Raw genomic sequence first — 21,315 nt, 5'->3', positions numbered from 1 at the left:
AACGACATGAGGGGGTGAGTAATTAATGACAGAATTTTCATCTTTGTGTGAACTAACCCTTTAAAATGAGCAATTATTTTCACAAATTCGACAGTTAACACATTAAGCTCCTTATAAGGTAATGCAGTATAAGATACGTTTAAAGTGACATACATGAGATTTGGTGTCGATGATGAAGATGTGGGGGTACTTAAAACAGTATAGTGCTTTAGCTGATCTACACACATTCGTTCAGGGCTCATCGCACTAAAAGGTCATTTCAAACCACACTCTATGCTGTCAATCTAAATTCATAAGATGTCATAACCACCTGCAGCAGCTTCGTACAGAGGCACCTTGCCGCCACAGGCATTAACCAGCTTATATCCCCCAGGAGATGCTGTGACGACGATAAAAATCGGTTACAGGTTACCAACGATCGGGCCATGCATCCATCATAAATTTCCAATTTAACAGTTTTGTGTGACATTACAGGTGGTGATAAATCATTAAATGTGCTAAATTATTCCCTCAGTACTGTTGTTCTATATTCTGATATGCTCGGTATTCTATAACTAGACAAAGGTGGAGCAAAAATGTGAGCAATTGAGCCTTTTTACTGAAGGATCTTTTAATGTCTTCTGTCACGAAATGCAGCATTATGGAGTGTGTGAGATCTCTATCCAGGTGGTGCCACTGTCAACATTAGCAGTACATTATGCATGTGTGTATGGGTGTGTGTTTGTTTAGTGAGGTTAGGAAAGGTGAATTAATTCCTTTGCAGGTAATTATAATGTTGTCATTGTTTTGCTTTTTATCGGGGAGAGAAGTCATGTCTGTAAAGGTCTCTGCTGATAATTTGCACGCTCCATAGACCTGCCAACCGGCCTGTAAAAAGTGGCATGTCACATTCTGGTAACCTCTTTGCCCCCAATCTTTGCACTACATGCCACGGCAAATACCCATCCACTACTGGAGGCTGACACCCTCAGCCCTCGTGTGCCACACACACACTCACGCTAACGCTAACACACACACACACACATGTTGGTTTTTGTGGTTTATGGGGACTCTCCATAGGCGTAATGGTTTTTATACTGAACAAACTGTGTGTGCTATTGCCCTACACCAACCCTACACCTAAACGTAGCCCTCACAGGAGACTTTGTGCATTTTTAGATTTTCAAAAAAAACACCATTTAGTATGTTTTTTAAGCCTTTTGAATTACGGGGACATAGGGAGTGTCCTCATAAACCACCTTCATATTGTAATACCTCTGTCATACCCATGTCATTATACAAATTTGTGTCCTCATAAACCACACACACACACACACACACACACACACAGATCTACAACGTAATAACCTTTTAAAAGTCACACCATATTCAGTTTTTCCTCAATTGTTTAGCCATTCTATTACACCAGGGGTTTTAAAAAATGTTTTATACCATTATGATCAAATGCCTTAAAATGTTATTTTCTAAAATATAAAGGTAGCTACAGAATATATTTTCGGACCAATGTTATTTTAGTTTTACTGACATAGTATTGTAGTTTTCATTAATATTTTGAAATGGTTATTTTTATATTTTCAGTTTTAATTTTTAGTAACTTTTTGTTGTGTTTTTTTGTTGTGTCATTTTAGCAGCATCGATTTGGTTATTAGTGGCATATTTAGCAGTATTTTAGCAGTTTTTTTTATCCATTTTATTTCAGTTTTAGTTTAAACAGTAGTTATTTACATCAAGTTAAAAAAAATAAAAAGAGAAATGTTTCCTTGGCTGAAATAATTTATTTAAAAACTATATATATATATTTTACTTTAAATAAAACATGTTAATTGAAATAAAATAAAGTAATGAAAATGACTTTTATTGTTTTTTATTAACTATATTAACCCTGTTTTAGGCTCATTTACCCAAGATTTAAAGCTCTTTAAGAATCAATTCACAACCTATTATGTAATATTATTATTATTATTATTATTAATAATAACAACAACAACAATTATTAATAATCAATAAAATATATTGTAATCAATTTAATTCCTTATAGTATAGAAATGCGCTATATGTTACAGAATATGAATCTATACGTTTTCATGTTTTTTTGTGGCAACTGAGAAAAACTGTATTTGTTTTGCAATGCTAATCTATCTTCCTCTATTTCTATGTATAGCTATACATATGAAGGCCAAATTTAGGAAAATGTAATTATAAACATAGTAAAACATGTTAAAAAGTGAATTGTCAGAACATTTAAAGCAGTTCTCACTATATGAAAGGCTCATACATGTCTGTGTGTGCCCAAATGTGTAGAACAAAGACTGTACAAATGATCTCCCACTAAAACATGCAAACGAGTGTCAGGCTTTACTAAACAGCTCGCACTCTTCTTCCATGGCAGGTTCCTCATTGTTAGCTCATGTGTTGCACACCTAATAAATAGCACAGCCCACAATCAGCTTTAACCTGTCGCTACTTCACAGCACAGCTGTTTTAAGTGATGGGGAAAAAAATGCTGTTTCAAGGAGAGAGGCCTCACAGGTAAGTTATGACTCTTTCCAGCAAGCTATAAATTGCTTTTTTTTGTTGTTTCTATCTTTTCTCTGTCACTAAGGGAAAATAATCTGCAGGCTGTGGAGTAATTTTACATGGATGGGTTTCTTATTACCGCGACTGGAGCGGCTGGGCCTTGGAGATGACAGCCCAGCGAGGCAGCAGGCGAGCGGAGAGAAACAGTGAAAGTGATGAGGCATCAGTCAGCAGCTTTACTGCTCTCTCTGAGATAAACACCCAACAAATAAATAAATTAATGCAAGAGAGGCCTGTAAATATGAGCTGGGTGCATGACAGAGCGATACAGGGGTGAAACGCGCACACACACACACACACATACACACAAGCACACACGCTCATAATAAAGTTCAACCAACCCTTTTCCGATCACTAGAGGGCACTTAAGCTACACACATCTCAGGTTTACACAAAGACACCTTTTAGCTGTGGAATTCACTCCTTTATATAGAGCGTCTTTCAACCTCAGATTCAGATATGAATCTGCACAGAGCACCAAAAAAAGAAAAAGAAAAAAAGAAAATCCACAGTTTCCCAAAAGCTCTGTGGTTCTGTACTGATTTTGTGAAAGTATTATCGGCTTCACTTTATTTTGATGGTCCCTGTAATGCATTCTATTGGCTATAAATAACATTGCACCTACATTTCTACTAACTCTCATTAGAGTGTTAGTAGTGTATTAGTAGACTGGTAGGGTTCGGGTTAGAATAAATTGAAGTCCTTGCAAAGTTACTTATAGTCAGTAGAGTGTCTGTTGGAAGACCATCATAATAAAGAGTTAACAGATATGAAGCAGACAGTCTACTAATAGTCTAAGGAGAATTTGTTGACATGTAGTTACAACACTACTTATTGTCAACAGAATGTTCAAAAGGGACCATCAAAATAAAGTGTTACCATTTTATCTAACAAAAAGGTGTTGATTTAGGGTCTCTCATCTCAGCCCCATCTAAAAATAGCCATGAATTCTTCAGTAATCATTGAATGTACTTTATAATTAAATATTATTCATCCTTCTAGTCAGTGCTGAAACAGGTCAGATCTGACATGTTTGAAATATTAGGAATTTAAGTCAGCTGCACATGATTCAAACTCTTATCCTCTTCCAATTAAAGGAATAATTACTCCCTAACTGAGTTCACAAGGGACTAAAATCCTAAAATTGTCCCTAATCTTACTAATGGATTGTACACCTGTTGGTGTTTGCACAGAAGTGGATACACTGCATCCACATCGACACGACTCAAAGACAAGAGTGTTTCAGCGCACTTCTGTTGGCCGGCCGACGTCTCTCGCGTGTCTAACAGCCAACCGGGTCAACAAAGCCTCGCTCTCGGATAATGATTCCTAGAATAATTAAGAGATCAATGAGTGAGCATTGCTCACGGTAAATAAGGGGATGGAGTTGTACGACCAGCATGCAGCTTAAACGCAGGGAAGAGAGCCGAGCTTCAATAGAGTGACATTATCACCTCAGCCTTCATTATTGAACCGTGACGCCACCCCAGTATGTCGCTCGGTGCACCTACATTGGAGAGATAATTTCAGAAAGTGAGACAGCAGCACAAGTCATTGGCTTTTGTCTACTGAGCAGCAGCATCGATTCAAGAAAATCGGGTCTTTACATATGTTCCTCATGAGGGGGAAAATTCAATGAGAGTGGAGTTCTCGATCGTTCTAGTTGGAGCAAGAGCCTTCAGGGAAGATGCATAGTGACCAGGCTGTTTGTTCATCACTGAACAAACCAACTCACAAACCTATAACCAACAGGAACCAGCTCCACTTCAAAGCCTTTCTGTCAATAAAGCAACCTGTGGTTCCTGTATTTAAACAGCCAGAACTGAATCAGTTCACTATGAGACAAAACAAATTTGTAGAGGCGAAACAAAATGAGAAGTTCGTCCTTCATCTGATCATTTTATCTTCCCTTCCTCCTTCAGACAGCAGGAGGCTTCAGGGTCAGAGATACCCGAGGGGAAACTGAGAGAAATAGAAGTGTACGAGGTGGTCTATAAAAACTGAAGAATGCTATCGGTTAGCATTCCCATTAAACCCAAATCCTTCACTATAGCGACTATTTTGAGACGTGACGTGAAAGGCAGCAGACAGGGCAATATAATATATACACCATTCAAAATATATAAATAAATTAATTAATAAAAAATTTGAAGTTGGCAAGATATTTTGTTTTTGAAAAACATTCTTATGGATACCAAGGCTGCATTTGGGTAGTTGACATATCAATGTGTCCTATGGTGTGACAACAAAAATTTAAAAAACAAACAAACAAAAAAACCCCTCTAACATTGAAGATAAACCTCTCTCGTGCTATTTGTATGTTAAGTTTTTTTTAATATATATATTTTTGCTATGTCACACCAAGGACACAGTCCAATTTTTATTTGTCAACTACCCATTTATTTGATCGCAAGCAGTAAAACCAATTGTAAAATATTATTACAAATTAAAATACCTGCTTTCTATTGTAATATATTTGAACATTTTCAGCAGTTGTTACTCCAGTTTTCAGTGTCACATGATTCTTCACAAATCATTCTAATATGCAAATAAGCTAACATTTCTTAATATGCAGCTTAATAATTTTGTGGAAATCAATATATATATATATAAATATAGGTATACTGTATATATGATAAAGAAAGTTCAAAAGAACAGAATATTTAAAATGGATCAACAAAATATTACTAAACCCAAACTTTTGAATGGTGCACTGGAAAAAATATAGTGTATTTACTTTGAAGCAGTTTGCACCCCTATAGTCCTATAGAAAATCCTATAGCAAATTTCACAAATATTATAAAGAAACAGCAAAGAACAGTGAATTAAGCATTCAATTTTGAAGTAAAAGGCTTTAGCAGGTTTTTCTTGTAAACATACTCCAATAATCTTTGATTGACTTTGAACTTCAAATTCCAAACATAGATTTTAGAGTGTAGTGTTATATTATCAGGTGAAGGAGGAATAAAAGGATACAGCCATCCTCAGTGTACGGCACAGGTGAGGTGCTTCCTGCTGTCAGGTAGCTGTAGAAGGAGACCTCCAGTGTGTAGCAGTATGATGTGTCATCCAACAGACCACCCAGGAACCGTCGGCCGGTACCAGCCTTGACCATATCACGGTTAAATGATGTACTGGACTGGAGAGGACACACAAAGACATAACACAACAGAATGATTAATCACAGTAAACAAAGACTAGAAACAAACAAAGAGACATACTTGTAAGCAGGGATGTTGTTTGTTGTGTTGGTTGCTTTGAGTAAGGAAACCATAGAAAACATTGCTGTGATTGGCTGATAACCCTTTCAATGCGAACCTATTTGAATGAATGGGTCAAACTAGTGAAAATGGATGGAGTAAACAGCTCACCTACTCAGAAATCACGTTTGAAACTTTAAATTGCTTAGGGGAAAAAATCTGAGAATGAGTGTTTTTTTGTTTTTTTTTAAGTGAGCACACAGCTTGGTTAAATTAAAAGGGCATCTCTTCCATACCTGCAATGATTATGACACCTGCAGTGTTTACTGAGGATTTGTTGACTAATAGTCTGAAAAGACGGTGACTATAAATAATAGATAAACAACAGTCAGTAGTAACATATAAAAGCACAAAATATGCTTGTTACTATTTTTGTATATAGCCATTATTTTTGAAGCAATGCAAAAAGTGTTAATGTTATTTCAAAAGGGAGGTACACAGGGAAATAAATCAATAAATAAACAAAAATGCAAAATTAAATAAAAGATTATATATATATATATATATATATATATACACACACACAGGTAGGTAGGTAGATAGATCGATAGATCGATAGATAGATAGACAGACAGATAGATAGACAGATAGACAGATAGAATCATAGAATGACAGACAGACAGACAGACAGACAGACAGACAGACAGACAGACAGACAGACAGACAGACAGACAGACAGACAGATAGATAGATAGATAGATAGATAGATAGATAGATAGATAGATAGATAGATAAATAGATAGATAGATAGATAGATAGAGAGAGAAAGAGAAAGAGAAAGAGAAAGAGAAAGAGAGAAATTAAATATTATATATATTACAATTACCAGCCTGAAAAGATTTCCCCACAAACCCATTTTATCATACACTAGGGCTAGGCAGTCACGAGAAATAAGTTATTGATCGGATTGAGGAAACTATTTATGGATTGCATTGGATTGGCCAAATAATTTATGCCACTTTGTCCATTACAGAAGTACTTAAGTATGCTGGCAACTTTTCCCTGCTCTCCACGTTTCCTGCAGTTGTCTGCTTGCTTACACTGCACTCTCCGTGCCTTTCCATGGCTCAGCTATAATGGTTGGTAAATGTTTGCTTTTGCCCAAGAAAGGTGACTGATCTAGTGTCAGTGTGATGTGTAGCTGGTGGCTAAGCGCAGTTGAGACATGACTCTCTCCAGAGGCAGCTCTCCCTCAATATGCTGGATGAACTTTCGGATGGTTGTGTGCTGAATAGGCAGAGAGAGGGGGCAACATGCCAGCTGGAGACTTGCCCTCTATGCCCTCCTGTCACCACACACACACACACACTTAACAATGCTTCAGAGAGCTTAGCTTCAAAACACACACGATTCTTTAGATCCACAAAGACAGAGCTTACCCTTAAATTGTGCACACACAAACACATACAAAACACAAACAGTATTTATAGAGGATCATAAATAATGTGGTGACATTTTTTTCAGCGAAGCAGAGAATAGTCATAGGCTGTGAAAAACGGCTCTTTGTGTAAGAATGAGAGAAGTTCTAGATGGGTGACTGGGCAGTAAAGGTTAGTCCTCTGCCCGTATTCTGCTGGCTGAGCTACTGAAATGTCACACTTCCTGCATGCTGAAGGTCACTGTTGCAGGCTGGAGGAACTGCATGCTGACAAAGAGAGCGACACAGAGCATTAGGGGCCACAGGGAGGGGAGAGGGGGACCTCCACAATGGGACCATAACTGGAGTAAAACTGTAGGTAAGCAGAATACAGTGCTGTGTTGAGGTCACACACACACCCCTCCTAATCCAGGAAGCAAGCGCATCCATCTGTCCATCCATCCATTCACTTGTCCATCTATTAATCAATTTAGCAATTTTCCATCAATCCATCAACACATATTTCCATCTATCCACCTATCGACCTCTATCTGTTTGTCTGTCTACACATCTCTCTATACATCTATCTATCTACCCACATTTCATCCATCCTTCTAATTTTCTCCCAATCTGTCTATCTACCTGTATTCCAATTCATATCCATCAACCATCTATTCACCTATATATGCATGTACGCATGTATGTAAATATGTGCAAGGCAAGGCAAGTTTATTTATATAGCACATTTCATACACAATGGTAATTAAAAGCGCTTTACATAAAAGGAAGTAAAATAATCATAAAAAATAATCACAACAATAAAACCAGAAATGTAAAAACATTTAAAATTATTTAAAAATTGATTTTAAATGAATTTGAAACAGTTAGAAAAAAAATGTCTTCCGCCACATCCGCTCAGCTTTTCTGCATTGTCTTTTCATCTGCTGTTGATTTTCTCCAAGGTGATTTTCTCTTCTGTCTGCCACTCTTCTTACTGTCTTTTTCAGGAGCAATATCATCAATAACATTCTTAACTTTTGAGATAAAGGAATCAAGGAGAAGATCAACAGAGTCTGCAGAAATGCTTGGTGTTAAAGATATAGCCTCCATAAATAGCGCACTAGAGTTCTCTTTAATGCATCTCTTTCTGACAGAGACAGATCTAGATTCAGTGGTAGCAGAGATCATTATATCAAAGAAAGATACTGCTACATCCTTAATAACAATGGATGAAATGTTTAGACCTCTACTGATGTCTAAATCTAGAGTGTGTCCACGATTGTGTGTTGGTCCATGCACTTTCTGAATGTAAAAGTCAAACTCTGAGGAAATCATTGATAACAGTTCTGTGAACTCTTCAACAAAGGCTGGAGAGTATTTTGAAGGCCTGTAAATAATGATAAACAGAATGCGTGGAGCACCTTTTCAGCACAATACCTTGCCAATACCTTACCTTTACCAAATGACGCTTGCATTGATAAACATCTTTAAATAGAGCAGCTACACCTCCACCTCTCCTAACAGTCCTGCAGACACTTATAAAATTAAAGTTGGGAGGGGCTGTTTCTTCGAGGACTGTTGCACTGCAGCTGTCTTCTAGCCATGTTTCATTTAGAAACATAAAATCCAGATTGTTTGTGGTTATTAAATCATTGATCAGAAATAATTTTTTATTGAGCGAATGTTTAAAAATACTAACTTGATGCAATTACATTTAGTCTCTACAGCAATCTTAGTTTGATGCATAACTGGCCTCAGATTAGATGGGTCAGCCGTACGGCTTGAGAAGGCCTTAGACTTTCTATCACGTTTCTATCACACTGCGTTCCTGCTTGTTCTATAAATATTTGTGACAGTTGCTGCTATCATAGTGGGGACCCGACACATATCACTGAGAGCTGTTATCAATTTTGGTTCACCTACAGCAGATGGAGGAGGATTTGGGCCCTGGCGTTGTGGCAGCGGGCGGAGAGCTCTCACAGGAGGAGGAGGGCGAGCTGGGCCCACAGGCATTTTGTGGAGCCTGCCGTTTTTTAGTTTTAATTTATATACATACATCCAATCATCCACACTTCTACCTATTACTCTATCTAGCCATCTATCTATCTAGACTCATATTTCTAACCATCTATCCACCCACATTCCTGTTCATCCCATCTTCCTATCTACCATCTATCTATCTATCCATATTTCTATCCATCTTCTTACCTGGCGAACTGCCTGTCTATCTACCCATCCATCCATCCATCATTATGTCTATTTATACATCTGTTATCACTTTATCCATTTTCTGTATATCCATTTATCTATCAATCCATTCAAACACATAACGTCAATATACATTGATCAATCAATTTATAACTCAATCTGTTCATCCTATCTATTTTCTATCCATCCATATTAATTTATACATTTTGTATCCATCCATTCATGCATCTGTCCATTCATTTTTTATTTATACTATGTTTTATATATCATCCAGAAGTTTATTTATTAATCTACTATCAATATTTGCTTTTTCCATCCATCTATTTGCTTTTAATCACAACACCATGATCACAATGATGAGGACAAAGATAGAAACAGCCTCTAGAAACTAACGGAGCCCAGAAGAATAGATCAAGAAAAAAGAATGCTGAAAGTGTGGAAGGGGTGCAATGAGCTGGAAGGCACATCCATCCAAAAAATCCTTCTGAATACAGACGACAAATAAACCAGAAGTAAATTTGTAAACAAACAAAGCAAATAAAGACCAACCAATCTTTTTGATTCATGTTATCCCATTTTGACACTGAAAACCATGTGGAAATTACCAATTAATATAGCTGTCAAGTGAAAAAATGAGAAGGGGGCTGAGATATAGAGGATTCGGTATGTGCTGATGAGCAGACGCAATAATGTCTCCTCAGCTCTGTGTTATGAAGGCACTGGGTGCACGGATGGTTCATGTATCTTCTCAGACGTATATAAGCGTGTCCTCATCAGCATGCAGTTCCCGACTCATCCAAAAGAGCTTCACCGTGGCAAATGGTTAAAGTGTCTCTGCTCCTCTCATATAGACACCTCATCAGCAATATTGAGTCTGGTTATTGTCTTGCTCTGCAGAATTGAAAAGGTTACTTGCCGTTCCCTGGAAAAATAGCTTGTGTTGATGCGCTTCGTCTTGGAAACAAAAAAATTGCTAATTTATGGGGCGTATTGAATTTTTGGAGAAAATACCAATACCGCTTTTCCATGCGCCGTTTGCTAATGAGTATAGAGCTGAGAGGGAAAAGGCTGACGGAGATGAAATTCAGCCAATGATTTTCTTTTGCTGAAGAAAAGAAGAAACCTATCAGCGTAACTATAGAGTGGATCTTTAATGTTATCTGGTAACGTCATGTGCTACATTTTGCCATTCTTAATTTTCACAAGTCACAAATAATGCTACAGTAACATATTAATAATTTATAGGATATTACATACTGTATTTTTCAGAATTTGGAGTAAATCTATAGCCTAGTAGTCATGACAAAATATTTTAGAATGTTGTAGTTCAAAACAACATTACATTTTTCTAATTGTTGTGTTCCACAGAAGGAAGAAAATCACGAGTGACTGAGTAAATATGAGTAACTTAAGACAGAATTTTCATTTTTGAGTGACCCATCCCTTTAAGCCAAGGTGTTTATTCAAGTATCATAAAGTCCAAAAATTAAATAGTAAATATAACTAGACATTTTGAGGGTCTTCTTTGTGTTTTGCAAACAAAAGTGCACCAAAGGTACCATGGTAATACCCACTAGACTTACAAGAGAGAAGTCAGGCGCGTTTTGGCACAGGAGTCGAGGAAAGACGGCCTGTCTCTGCCCTCTCTCCTCTTCCTCATAGACGTTACCATACATGAAGCCATTCATCATGGTGGAGTGGGCGTGCACATCGATGTAGAATTCCAAACTCACTTTCTGTAAATCATGGAGAGAGACACGATGATTGAGAGAGATCAGACAGACAAGTGGAAAGATGAACAGGCAGAACATATCCTGTGAACAGTATTTAAAATAAATCACCACATTATCAACAAAAGAGAAAAATATCTTTATAAAAAAAGATAAGGATTCTTTTAAGGATTGTTCAAATGTACATTCATATTCATACTATTCATATACGTAATATATAACATCTCAAATGTTTGTAGTAAGAAAGAAATTATTATTTTTTAAAAAGAGAGGATGCATTTAACTGATCGAAAATGACAGTCAATAAATTTGTAATGTTACAAAAGACTTCAATTGCAAATAAATGCTGTTTTTAACTTTAATTCAAAGAATCCTGAAAAATGTCTAGAAAAAAAGTGTTATTTATTAAAAAAAATATTACTTTTACTGTATTTTTGATCAAATAAATGCAGCCAGTCTTCTAAAGATCCCCTTTTTGTGTTCCATGGAAGGAAGAAAGTCATACAGATTGGAATGACATGAGGGTGAGTATATGCTGACAAAATTTTCATTTCTGCAGGTAACACAGACAGCAAGTGATTGACTGTCCATAGAAAAACAGAGCAAGCAAACATCTTAAATATTAAACTATCAAACTATGCTGTGGTTTCACATCACCGATGCTCCGAGTGCAAAAATAAGCACAGTATTATTCATCACGGTCCTGTGAAAGAGCAACAGCACTCCTGGGTGTTTTATAGAACAGATGTCACAACTGCCATAGTTTAGAGGGATTAATTCATATTCCTGAGTCAGCAAGCGAAGCAGGCACGCCTCACTACCTTAACCGCAGGCCGGATTCAGGCGTTTAATGCAGAATAAATGATTAATATGGACCGGGAAACACATACAATAATATTTGTCAGCAAAAAAACTCACAGAGCAGAAATTCAATTCGGAAACAAATGGCAAAGTGTCACCAGAAAGAAACAACTCAATAAAGAAGACTGAAAACATGTATACACTTCTGTGAAAGCAGTATAAAAAGACGTGAAAAGTGTTTACATTCTCAAAAAAGCTTTTAAAGTGTTCAAACAGTGGACAATCCTTCAGATACGCCCCCTCTCAAGCCTCCCACACGCCATTTTGGCTCTGTGTTGTCTCAGTTACAGTCTAACAGCACTGCAGTGCAGGAAACTGCCGCTCCATCATGGCTACCACATCATTAAGCTTGTGCTTGGCAAGATGATGAGACAGACACTTGTCTGTGGTTTTGTGTGGAGAGAGGATCACGCTGTCGAGCAGAACGAGGTGTCGCCACGCGGAGGGCTGCCGTTTGATGCGCCTCGTCTGCGCGCGCGTGTGTTATTGTGTGTGGGTGAGAGAGAAAGAGTGAGTCACAGCGCTTCAGTGACAAGGCATCAAAAGAGCATCCAGCTCCGCGTATCTATACGGCGACAAAGTAATGGCCATTTTGTTTGAGGCTGCCTATCTCTCTCCATCCATTGTGTACATTGTAAGCATCTGATGCAGACACAATAGGGCCCACTCTTCTACCCTTTGACCCCCTCCCGCGCTCTCTCCATCTACGCCGAACGTTTTCTTTCTTCATTATGCATTCCGAAGTGCACCTCGAATCCCGCGGGTCGTCGGGAGAGGGAGGTAAAGCAGAAGTAAGGAAGAGAGAGCGAGAGAGAAACATCAGGAGTCAAAGACCGAGAGAGAGAGAAAGAGAGAGAGATGGGAGTGGGGGGAGAGATCGGGCAGCGCCCGGTGCTTGAAATTCTGCTCACAGCCAAAGCAATTTCCTAGTGAGCGCAGGGCTGTCAGGCCTCTGATGGCAGGCGGTGAAATATGGTGGCTGAGAGTGGGGCGGCTGCACGCATGCCAGTCTGATGGATGGAGCCCGCAAGGAAGAGGGAGAAACAACACACAGACAAAAAAAAAAAAAAAAGAGGAGGAGGGAAAACGAGAGAGGCACTGGTCACTGTTAAGGTAGCTCCATCAGCTCCTTCAAGGGGTTCCCAGTGTGCAGTAGAGGCGGGTAACTGTCTAATCGCCCACATACTCGCCGTGCATTACAAAGTCGGGGTGGGGCCGCTGACTTTTCTCACATGTATACACGTTCACACACACATTAATGACCTTTTCTCTTGCTCAAAGAGATGCTTAAGATCACACGCTGTGTAATGGCAATGTATGCGTGAAGTGCTCTGTTCTTTCAGCAAGGACCGTTGGCTCATTTTGCACTGTTAATAACATAATTGAGAGTGGAAATGAAATGGCCTCTGCTCCACTCTGCAAGAGCTGTTTTCTACCTCCGGGTTAGAAGTAACCTTTCAACACTGACCTGGGACCAGGTGCCTTCTGTTATGGTGCTGAGCGCTTGGAAAACAAAGAAATGCAAGGTGAAATGCAAAAAAAGGAAGACTTTGGGTCATGTAGTACCTTTAAAAATATATATAATATATATATATAATAATAATAATAATAATAATAATAATAAGGAAATTGTTTGTTAAATGGATTTTTATAAAAGACTAAGATGGAAATTAATTTGATATTTATATAAAATTTAATTTAATATAAATTAATTTAATTTAATTTAATATAAATTAATTTAATTTAATTTAATATAAATTAAAACAAATGGATTCATTAAAATAACATTAGAACTTATTATATAAAAATATGAAGTGTATGGAAGATTTCTGTTGATAAATCAGTGTTATTACTGTTAACTAAAATTAAAACTAGTTTAAAATTATTTTGGTAATTGAAATAAAATATAAATATTAGGTGAATAGATATTCAGACAAATATATATATATATACATAAAAAAAAAACTAAGATTTTAAATGTACACTAAAAGGGAAAGTTCATGCAAACACTTGAGGGTGAGTAAATCATAGCAGATTTTTCATTTTTCAGGGTGAATCATCTTTTACATATTTTTAACATGTAAATATAAAAGCAAATTCAAAACTACTATAATGGTATATAAATAATACTAAAATAACTTATAATTTAGAATTTGGCATTTTCTGTTTAGTAGTGTACAGAACCTATTAGATTTTAGAAAAAATAGCTTGTATTTAATTAAATAATTAAATACAAACCCGATTCCAAAAAAGTTGGGACACTGTACAAATTACGAATAAAAAAGGAATGCAATAATTTACAAATCTCATAAACTTATATTTTATTCACAATAAAATATAGATAACATATCAAATGTTGAACGTGAGACATTTTGAAATGTCATGCCAAATATTGGCTCATTTTGGATTTCATGAGAGCTACACATTCCAAAAAAGTTGGGACAGGTAGCAATAAGAGGCCGGAAAAGTTAAATGTACATAGAAGGAACAGCTGGAGGACCAATTTGCAACTTATTAGGTCAATTGGCAACATGATTGGGTATAAAAAGAGCCTCTCAGAGTGGCAGTGTCTCTCAGAAGTCAAGATGGCAAGAGGATCACCAATTCCCCCAATGCTGCGGCGAAAAATAGTGGAGCAATATCAGAAAGGAGTTTCTCAAAGAAAAATTGCAAAGAGTTTGAAGTTATCATCATCTACAGTGAATAATATCATCCAAAGATTCAGAGAATCTGGAGCAATCTCTGTGCGTAAGGGACAAGGCCGGAAAACCATACTGGATCCCCGTGATCTTCGGGCCCTTAGATGGCACTGCATCACATACAGGAATGCTACTGTAATGGGAATCACAACATGGGCTCAGGAATACTTCCAGAAAACATTGTCGGTGAACACAATCCACCGTGCCATTCGCCGTTGCCGGCTAAAACTCTATAGGTCAAAAAAGAAGCTATATCTAAACATGATCCAGAAGCGCAGACGTTTTCTCTGGGCCAAGGCTTATTTAAAATGGACTGTGGCAAAGTGGAAAACTGTTCTGTGGTCAGACGAATCAAAATTTGAAGTTCTTTTTGGAAAATTGGGACGCCATGTCATCCGGACTAAAGAGGACAAGGACAACCCAAGTTGTTATCAGCGCTCAGTTCAGAAGCCTGCATCTCTGATGGTATGGGGTTGCATGAGTGCCTGTGGCATGGGCAGCTTACACATCTGGAAAGGCACCATCAATGCTGAAAGGTATATCCAAGTTCTAGAACAACATATGCTCCCATCCAGACGTTGTCTCTTTCAGGGAAGACCTTGCATTTTCCAACATGACAATGCCAGACCACATACTGCATCAATTACAACATCATGGCTGCGTAGAAGGAGGATCCGGGTACTGAAATGGCCAGCCTGCAGTCCAGATCTTTCACCCACAGAAAACATTTGGCGCATCATAAAGAGGAAGATGCGACAAAGAAGACCTAAGACAGTTGAGCAACTAGAAGCCTGTATTAGACAAGAATGGGACAACATTCCTATTCCTAAACTTGAGCAACTTGTCTCCTCAGTCCTCAGACGTTTGCAGACTGTTATAAAAAGAAGAGGGGATGCCACACAGTGGTAAACATGGCCTTGTCCCAACTTTTTTGAGATGTGTTGATGCCATGAAATTTAAAATAAACTTATTTTTCGCTTAAAATGATACATTTTCTCAATTTAAACATTTGATATGTCATCTATGTTGTATTCTGAATAAAATATTGAAATTTGAAACTTCCACATCATTGCATTCTGTTTTTATTCACAATTTGTACAGTGTCCCAACTTTTTTGGAATCGGGTTCGTAATATTTAAATATTATAAAATGAAATATTATACACTATACAATTAATGTATTTTGGCAATTTTTTTGATAATGTACCTCTATGATCATGTAATTCTAATACTGTTACAAAAATAAAATAAATATGAATTTCATATACAAAAACTGTGAAGTGAGTGTTATATTATAGTAAGAATGACTAATCTGTTGTAATACTGATATTATAATACATATAATTTCCATATTCAAAAACTGTGAAGTGAGTATTATTCCTATTATCCCTAATATAATACTCATTTATAGTGTTATATAAATGAGTATTATATTATAGTAATTATGTTCTTTTCCTTTGGTATAAAAATATCATTTTCAAGGTGAAAATTACATCCTTGATTTTCCTTATGCAATATCAAGGACGTTCATGACAGAAAAGTACAGTCACCATCTATATCCCTCAATGTCAACAAACAGACAGCCAATCACACACTCTTAATGTGCTGTCAATCAAAGGTGGACAATACTCTGCTAGCTTAACGCTGATTGATTGTTCAATTAGCATGCATCTCTGACCTCCAGATTTGTTCATTTGAATTTGTAATTAAGCAATTAAGGGCAATTAAGAAATTAGGAATATGAAAATAGAGCATAATTTGAATGTTGACGTGTTGAATATTCAAGTACATATAAAAAAGGAAGTTAATACCCATCACACTTTTTGCATGTGAGGATAGAAGGCAAACGTCTATCTGTTCCTTTGAGTAGAAATGGAAGGTCAAAAGAATTTAGCCGGACAAGCACTTATCTAAGGAATAGTAATTAGTCTGGGCTGTTAAGGCCCATAAATGCTCTGCTTATCTGTATGAATTAAGAAATGGTGCTGATTTAAGCAGGATTAGAAGCTGATGCGTTTAACCACAAAGCACTTAGCATCAGCAATACCTATGAAGAGAGGACGCAACAGATTCTGCTCGCTCAGAAGTTTGTCCATCCTCCGCAGACGAGGGGAAAAGAAAGAGATTTTGATAATGCAAGACTTGAAATACAGTTGTGATGTGGAAAATATTCTGATTGAGGTCAAAACACACAATTACATGCAAAGCGAAAGCAGAAAAGGAAAGATGGAAGGCATCTGTGTGCATGATCTTTGAAAAGACAGCTCATCAGACAGAGTTCAGATTATATCTTGCTTTTCAGATGTTTGCCAGGGTGGAAAATGGCAGCGCTCCATAGTGCAACAGTTTCCATCCTCCTTCCTTCATTAGAGATGCTACACAGCTCTTCAGCACAACACAGATGTGGCTTAAAATTCGAGCTGGGTAATAATAAATAGTTCTGAATGTTGTGATGGCATTCATATGTTCACACACACACACACACACACACACACACACACACGCACACACACACACACACACACGCATATATTTATTTAAATACATATTTATATAATATGTAATATTTATACTGTTATTCGGCAAGGGCAAATTGATCAAAAGTTAAAGTAAATATTTTTAAATTGTTACTATTGCAGATTCTGTTCTTTTAAACTGTTCTAATCAAATAATCCTTAAAATGATCTCAGTTCTGACAAAAAAAAATATTAAGCAACACAGCTGTTGATAATCACTGATAATGATGAAAAATGTTTATTGAGCACAAAAATCAGCTTATTAGAATGATTTCTGAAGGATCATGTGACACTGAAGACTGGAATAATGATGCAAAAAATTCAGCTTTGCCATCATAGGAAATATATTCAAATAGAATACATTATTTTAAATTGTAATATTATTTCACAGTAATACTAGTTTTACAGTCAAATAGTTTTCAGTGTGTTTTTGATAAAGAAAACAGTATTTGAACTGTAGTGTATATTTTCTCATATTTGCTTTGAAGTGGCTAAAATTTTTTGTGATTTTATCAGTCATTATTGCCAAGATTCAGAATGAAGAGGAAATGCTGATGATGCACAATAACTTTTATTTATATGAGGGAGCGACTGTGGAACTAGCATGATTTTTAGGAAACATAACAGTCCAATAAAAAGCTTATGATTAAAATCCAAAGTCCATACCATTTCTGACCAGAAGCTCATCTAATGTGTTTCTGACTTCTCTTATAAACAATACACTTAAAAACATAAAAGGGACAGAGAAAGAAAGAGAAAAAAAAGACAAGTCCAGATATTTCAGTGATTCACTGAATGTGAGATGATGGAAGAACGGAGGACAGGAAGTGATGATGGACGTAAATTGCCCGTAAATCTCGGAGATCGCTTAGAAAGGTGCGTCTGACACCAGAGGACGTCTCAACTCTCTCCTTCTCTGTCTTTCTTTCTCTCTCGTTCTCTCGCAAGACTGCTTTCTGCCACTATCAGAATCAGACACAACCGCTCATACACACACACACACACACACACACACACACACACACACGTTGGTTTTTGTGGTTTATGGGGACTCTCCATAGGCGTAATGGTGTTTATACTGAACAAACTGTGTGTGCTATTGCCCTACACCAACCCTACACCTAAACTTAGCCCTCACAGGAGACTTTGTGCATTTTTAGATTTTCAAAAAAAACACCATTTAGTATGTTTTTTAAGCCTTTTGATTTACGGGGACACAGGCAGTGTCCTCATAAACCTCCTTCATATTGTAATACCTCTGTCATACCCATGTCCTTATACAAATTTGTGTCCTCATAAACCATATAAACATGCGCACACACACACGCACACACACACACGCACACACACGCGCGCGCACACACGCGCACGCACACACACACCACAGGGAAGGGGGGGTTTCAAGGTGCAATATTCATCTGGCCAGTCTGACAGGATCTAATACATTTGTTTCAGACGGAAAATTAATTTTCTAATATTAAAAAGGTCAGAAATGAACCATGGCAATTCTGGCCCTTTTGTCATCTTTAACAAATTATCCAAAATGCTGTTGTCAGATTGGTGGGGATATCTGGGCCATGATGAATGATCGAGGTAATCAGCCAATCAAAAAGAATCCCTCTCTCTCCATGATAAATGGGCTGGAAAAGCAGCGTTTTACGTGGGAGATAGGTCCATTTGTTTCCTTATTCTTTCTCTCTCTCTCTTTCATTTTTCCTAAACAAATACTTGGTGCTCATGGACAGATTATATACACCTGCATCACTAACTTTGAGTCATTTTCTCACCTGCTCACTCGAGAGTGTAATATGGTGAATTGTTTCGGTTTAAAAACCACTCAGGTGACTTTAGTGCTCAAAGAGATGGATTGAACACAAAATCACATCAGTGATGTGTTCAAAATGTACCTAAATATGGGCTTGTTTCTGGCACAAACAAAAAAAGTGACACCAGTGAAAAAAAGGCAATGAAAACACTTTGAAAAACACTTTTCAAAGCAAATACAAAGTCATTGCCAATATCAGTTGTTGTAGAAATGCAATAAACTTTATATTAGTAACTGGTATAATTTGAACAGTGCTGTGTAATTGGTGTAAAGTGTTCTTTCTGCCAGCACAGGTTTAAACATATTTGGCTCAGAAAAGTATGCAAGCTAGTGTGTTAACCAAGAAAGGTTTGTGCAATTAAAAGGTGAGTGTTGTTGTAGATTAGCATGCGTTAGCTTAGCATGGTCTGTGTTAGCATACTGGGAACGGGGAGCTGGTGTGTTGGCTTGGCACTGAACTCTGCCTGCTGTTGAACCAGTTGTAGCCTTGCACACTAATTAATATCCATGCTACAGTGTTTGTGTGGAGTTGAATATGAGAGCGGGTCTGGAAGCATGCATTTTCTAAAAAAACAAAAAAACAAAATCAGGAGGTGCTTAACCTTCAGAATATTATTTTTCAACCCTGTTAGCCATATGTAAATATAGGTAACCTAATTTGTGTGATTTTGCTATTACATTAAAACAATAAATTGGCCAATATATTTATTACAAAAAAATTATAAAAATAAATAAACCTAAAATTTGAAATAAACTGTGCTGATAATGGTAAAATATCAGGTCAAATTCAAGGACTTACACAATATTAATTCATATTAATTTGTATTAATATACAGTATATGCTAATATATGTTATATGCATATACAATGAATATTTAAGAAATTAGGAAATTATACAAGTATGTTATAAAAGTATGCCTTAAATTCACAAGTAAAGATTTTTACATTGGTAAAAATCTCTATTTGACATTTTTCTATAAATCTATCTATACTCTTTTTTTTTTTTTATGTTTAGTCAAATAATCGTGAAAAAGTATAATAATTTCCACAAAAATATTAGGCAGCACTACCATTTACAACATTTATAATTAGAAATATTTCTTCAGAACCAAATCAGCGCATTAGAATGATTTCTGAACGATCAGGTGATACTGAAGACTGGAAACTTAAAATATAGCTTTGCCATCTCAGGAAAAATAAATAAATAAATAAAAATAAAATCTGTAGAAAAGGTAAAAAATAATACTATTAAATAGTATTCAATATATTTTCTTTATTTTTAAGATACAGATATCTGACAAACAAATTAATCAAAACTACTTAATTACATACTTAAAATAAATGACTTTTCATTCTAGTTTTATTTTTTTGCAATATAACAGAAATGTTTGAAGGATCAGGTGATACTGAAGACTGGAAACTAAAAATGGATTTAAAAATAAAATAAAGTAAATAAAAAAGGGTCAAAATAATGTTATCAAATAGTGTTCAATATATTTTCTTTCTTTTTAAGATACAGATATCTGACAAACTAATTAATTAAAACTAATTACTTTTCATTCTAATTTTATTGACAGTCTGTTAAACATATCTAATAGTTCTCTCTCTCTCTCAAAAAACAAACAAACAAACAAACAAACAAACATGGCAGTTATGCCTCTAATGCTTTAAAAAAAATAATGGGAGACCAAAGTGTACCATACTGGTGGAATGTGCCAGTGGGCAGTGGGGGCACTGGCCCCCTATCAGTGGGCTGGCACAGAGATTGGCATCCCATAGCTTTGATCTGTGCTGTGTCTAACGTGATTAACCATAGAGAACACAGCCAATGCCAGTCTGGCTTGAGATCTCACATGGCACGCATATGCATGTGTCTGTGTTTGCATTTATGTATGTGTATGTGTGTGCGCGCTTGTTTGCATTTGTATGTATTTGTCAGTATAGCTGTAAGATTCTCAGTGTGATGTTGGGGACGGAAGTTTTTCCCCGTCCTGATCTCTCCTCCTCTGTTGTGCATACTGGGATGTATTTCTCGGTCAAAAACCCTCCACACCATATTGTGAACAACAACAACAAATGCACAAGTAATCCAAAACTCCATCCAAATCTAAACTGCCTCACAGACATTAGCAGCTCATATAAGCTCAACTCAAAATAGCATACTTCTCATTCTGCAAATTGGGATTTCTTTTGATTTCCCAAGATTATTACTTAGCTGGATGAATCTTAAAATCAAGCATAAGAGCCATCAGAATGAATACAAAATACATATTGGCCATATGA

The 21,315-nt window shown here is 36.6% G+C and overlaps 1 protein-coding gene across 2 annotated transcripts in view; it reads right to left on the bottom strand.

Moving 5' to 3' along the window:
• Positions 1 to 21,315, bottom strand: part of agbl4 (AGBL carboxypeptidase 4) — a 343,262-nt gene that overhangs the window by 11,794 nt on the left and 310,153 nt on the right. For both annotated transcript variants that reach the window (XM_079383835.1, XM_079383836.1), the window contains exons 10-11: positions 10,986 to 11,138; positions 5,554 to 5,716 (exon numbers count right to left, since the gene is read on the bottom strand). In XM_079383835.1, coding sequence (XP_079239961.1) covers positions 5,554 to 5,716; positions 10,986 to 11,138 — 316 coding nt within the window. The remainder of the gene's footprint in view (positions 1 to 5,553; positions 5,717 to 10,985; positions 11,139 to 21,315) is intronic.

The sequence above is a fragment of the Barbus barbus genome (genome assembly GCF_936440315.1).
Source record: "Barbus barbus genome assembly, chromosome: 29".
Classification (NCBI taxonomy): Eukaryota; Metazoa; Chordata; class Actinopteri; order Cypriniformes; family Cyprinidae; genus Barbus; species Barbus barbus.
This window is presented reverse-complemented; position numbering and strand designations above follow the sequence as displayed.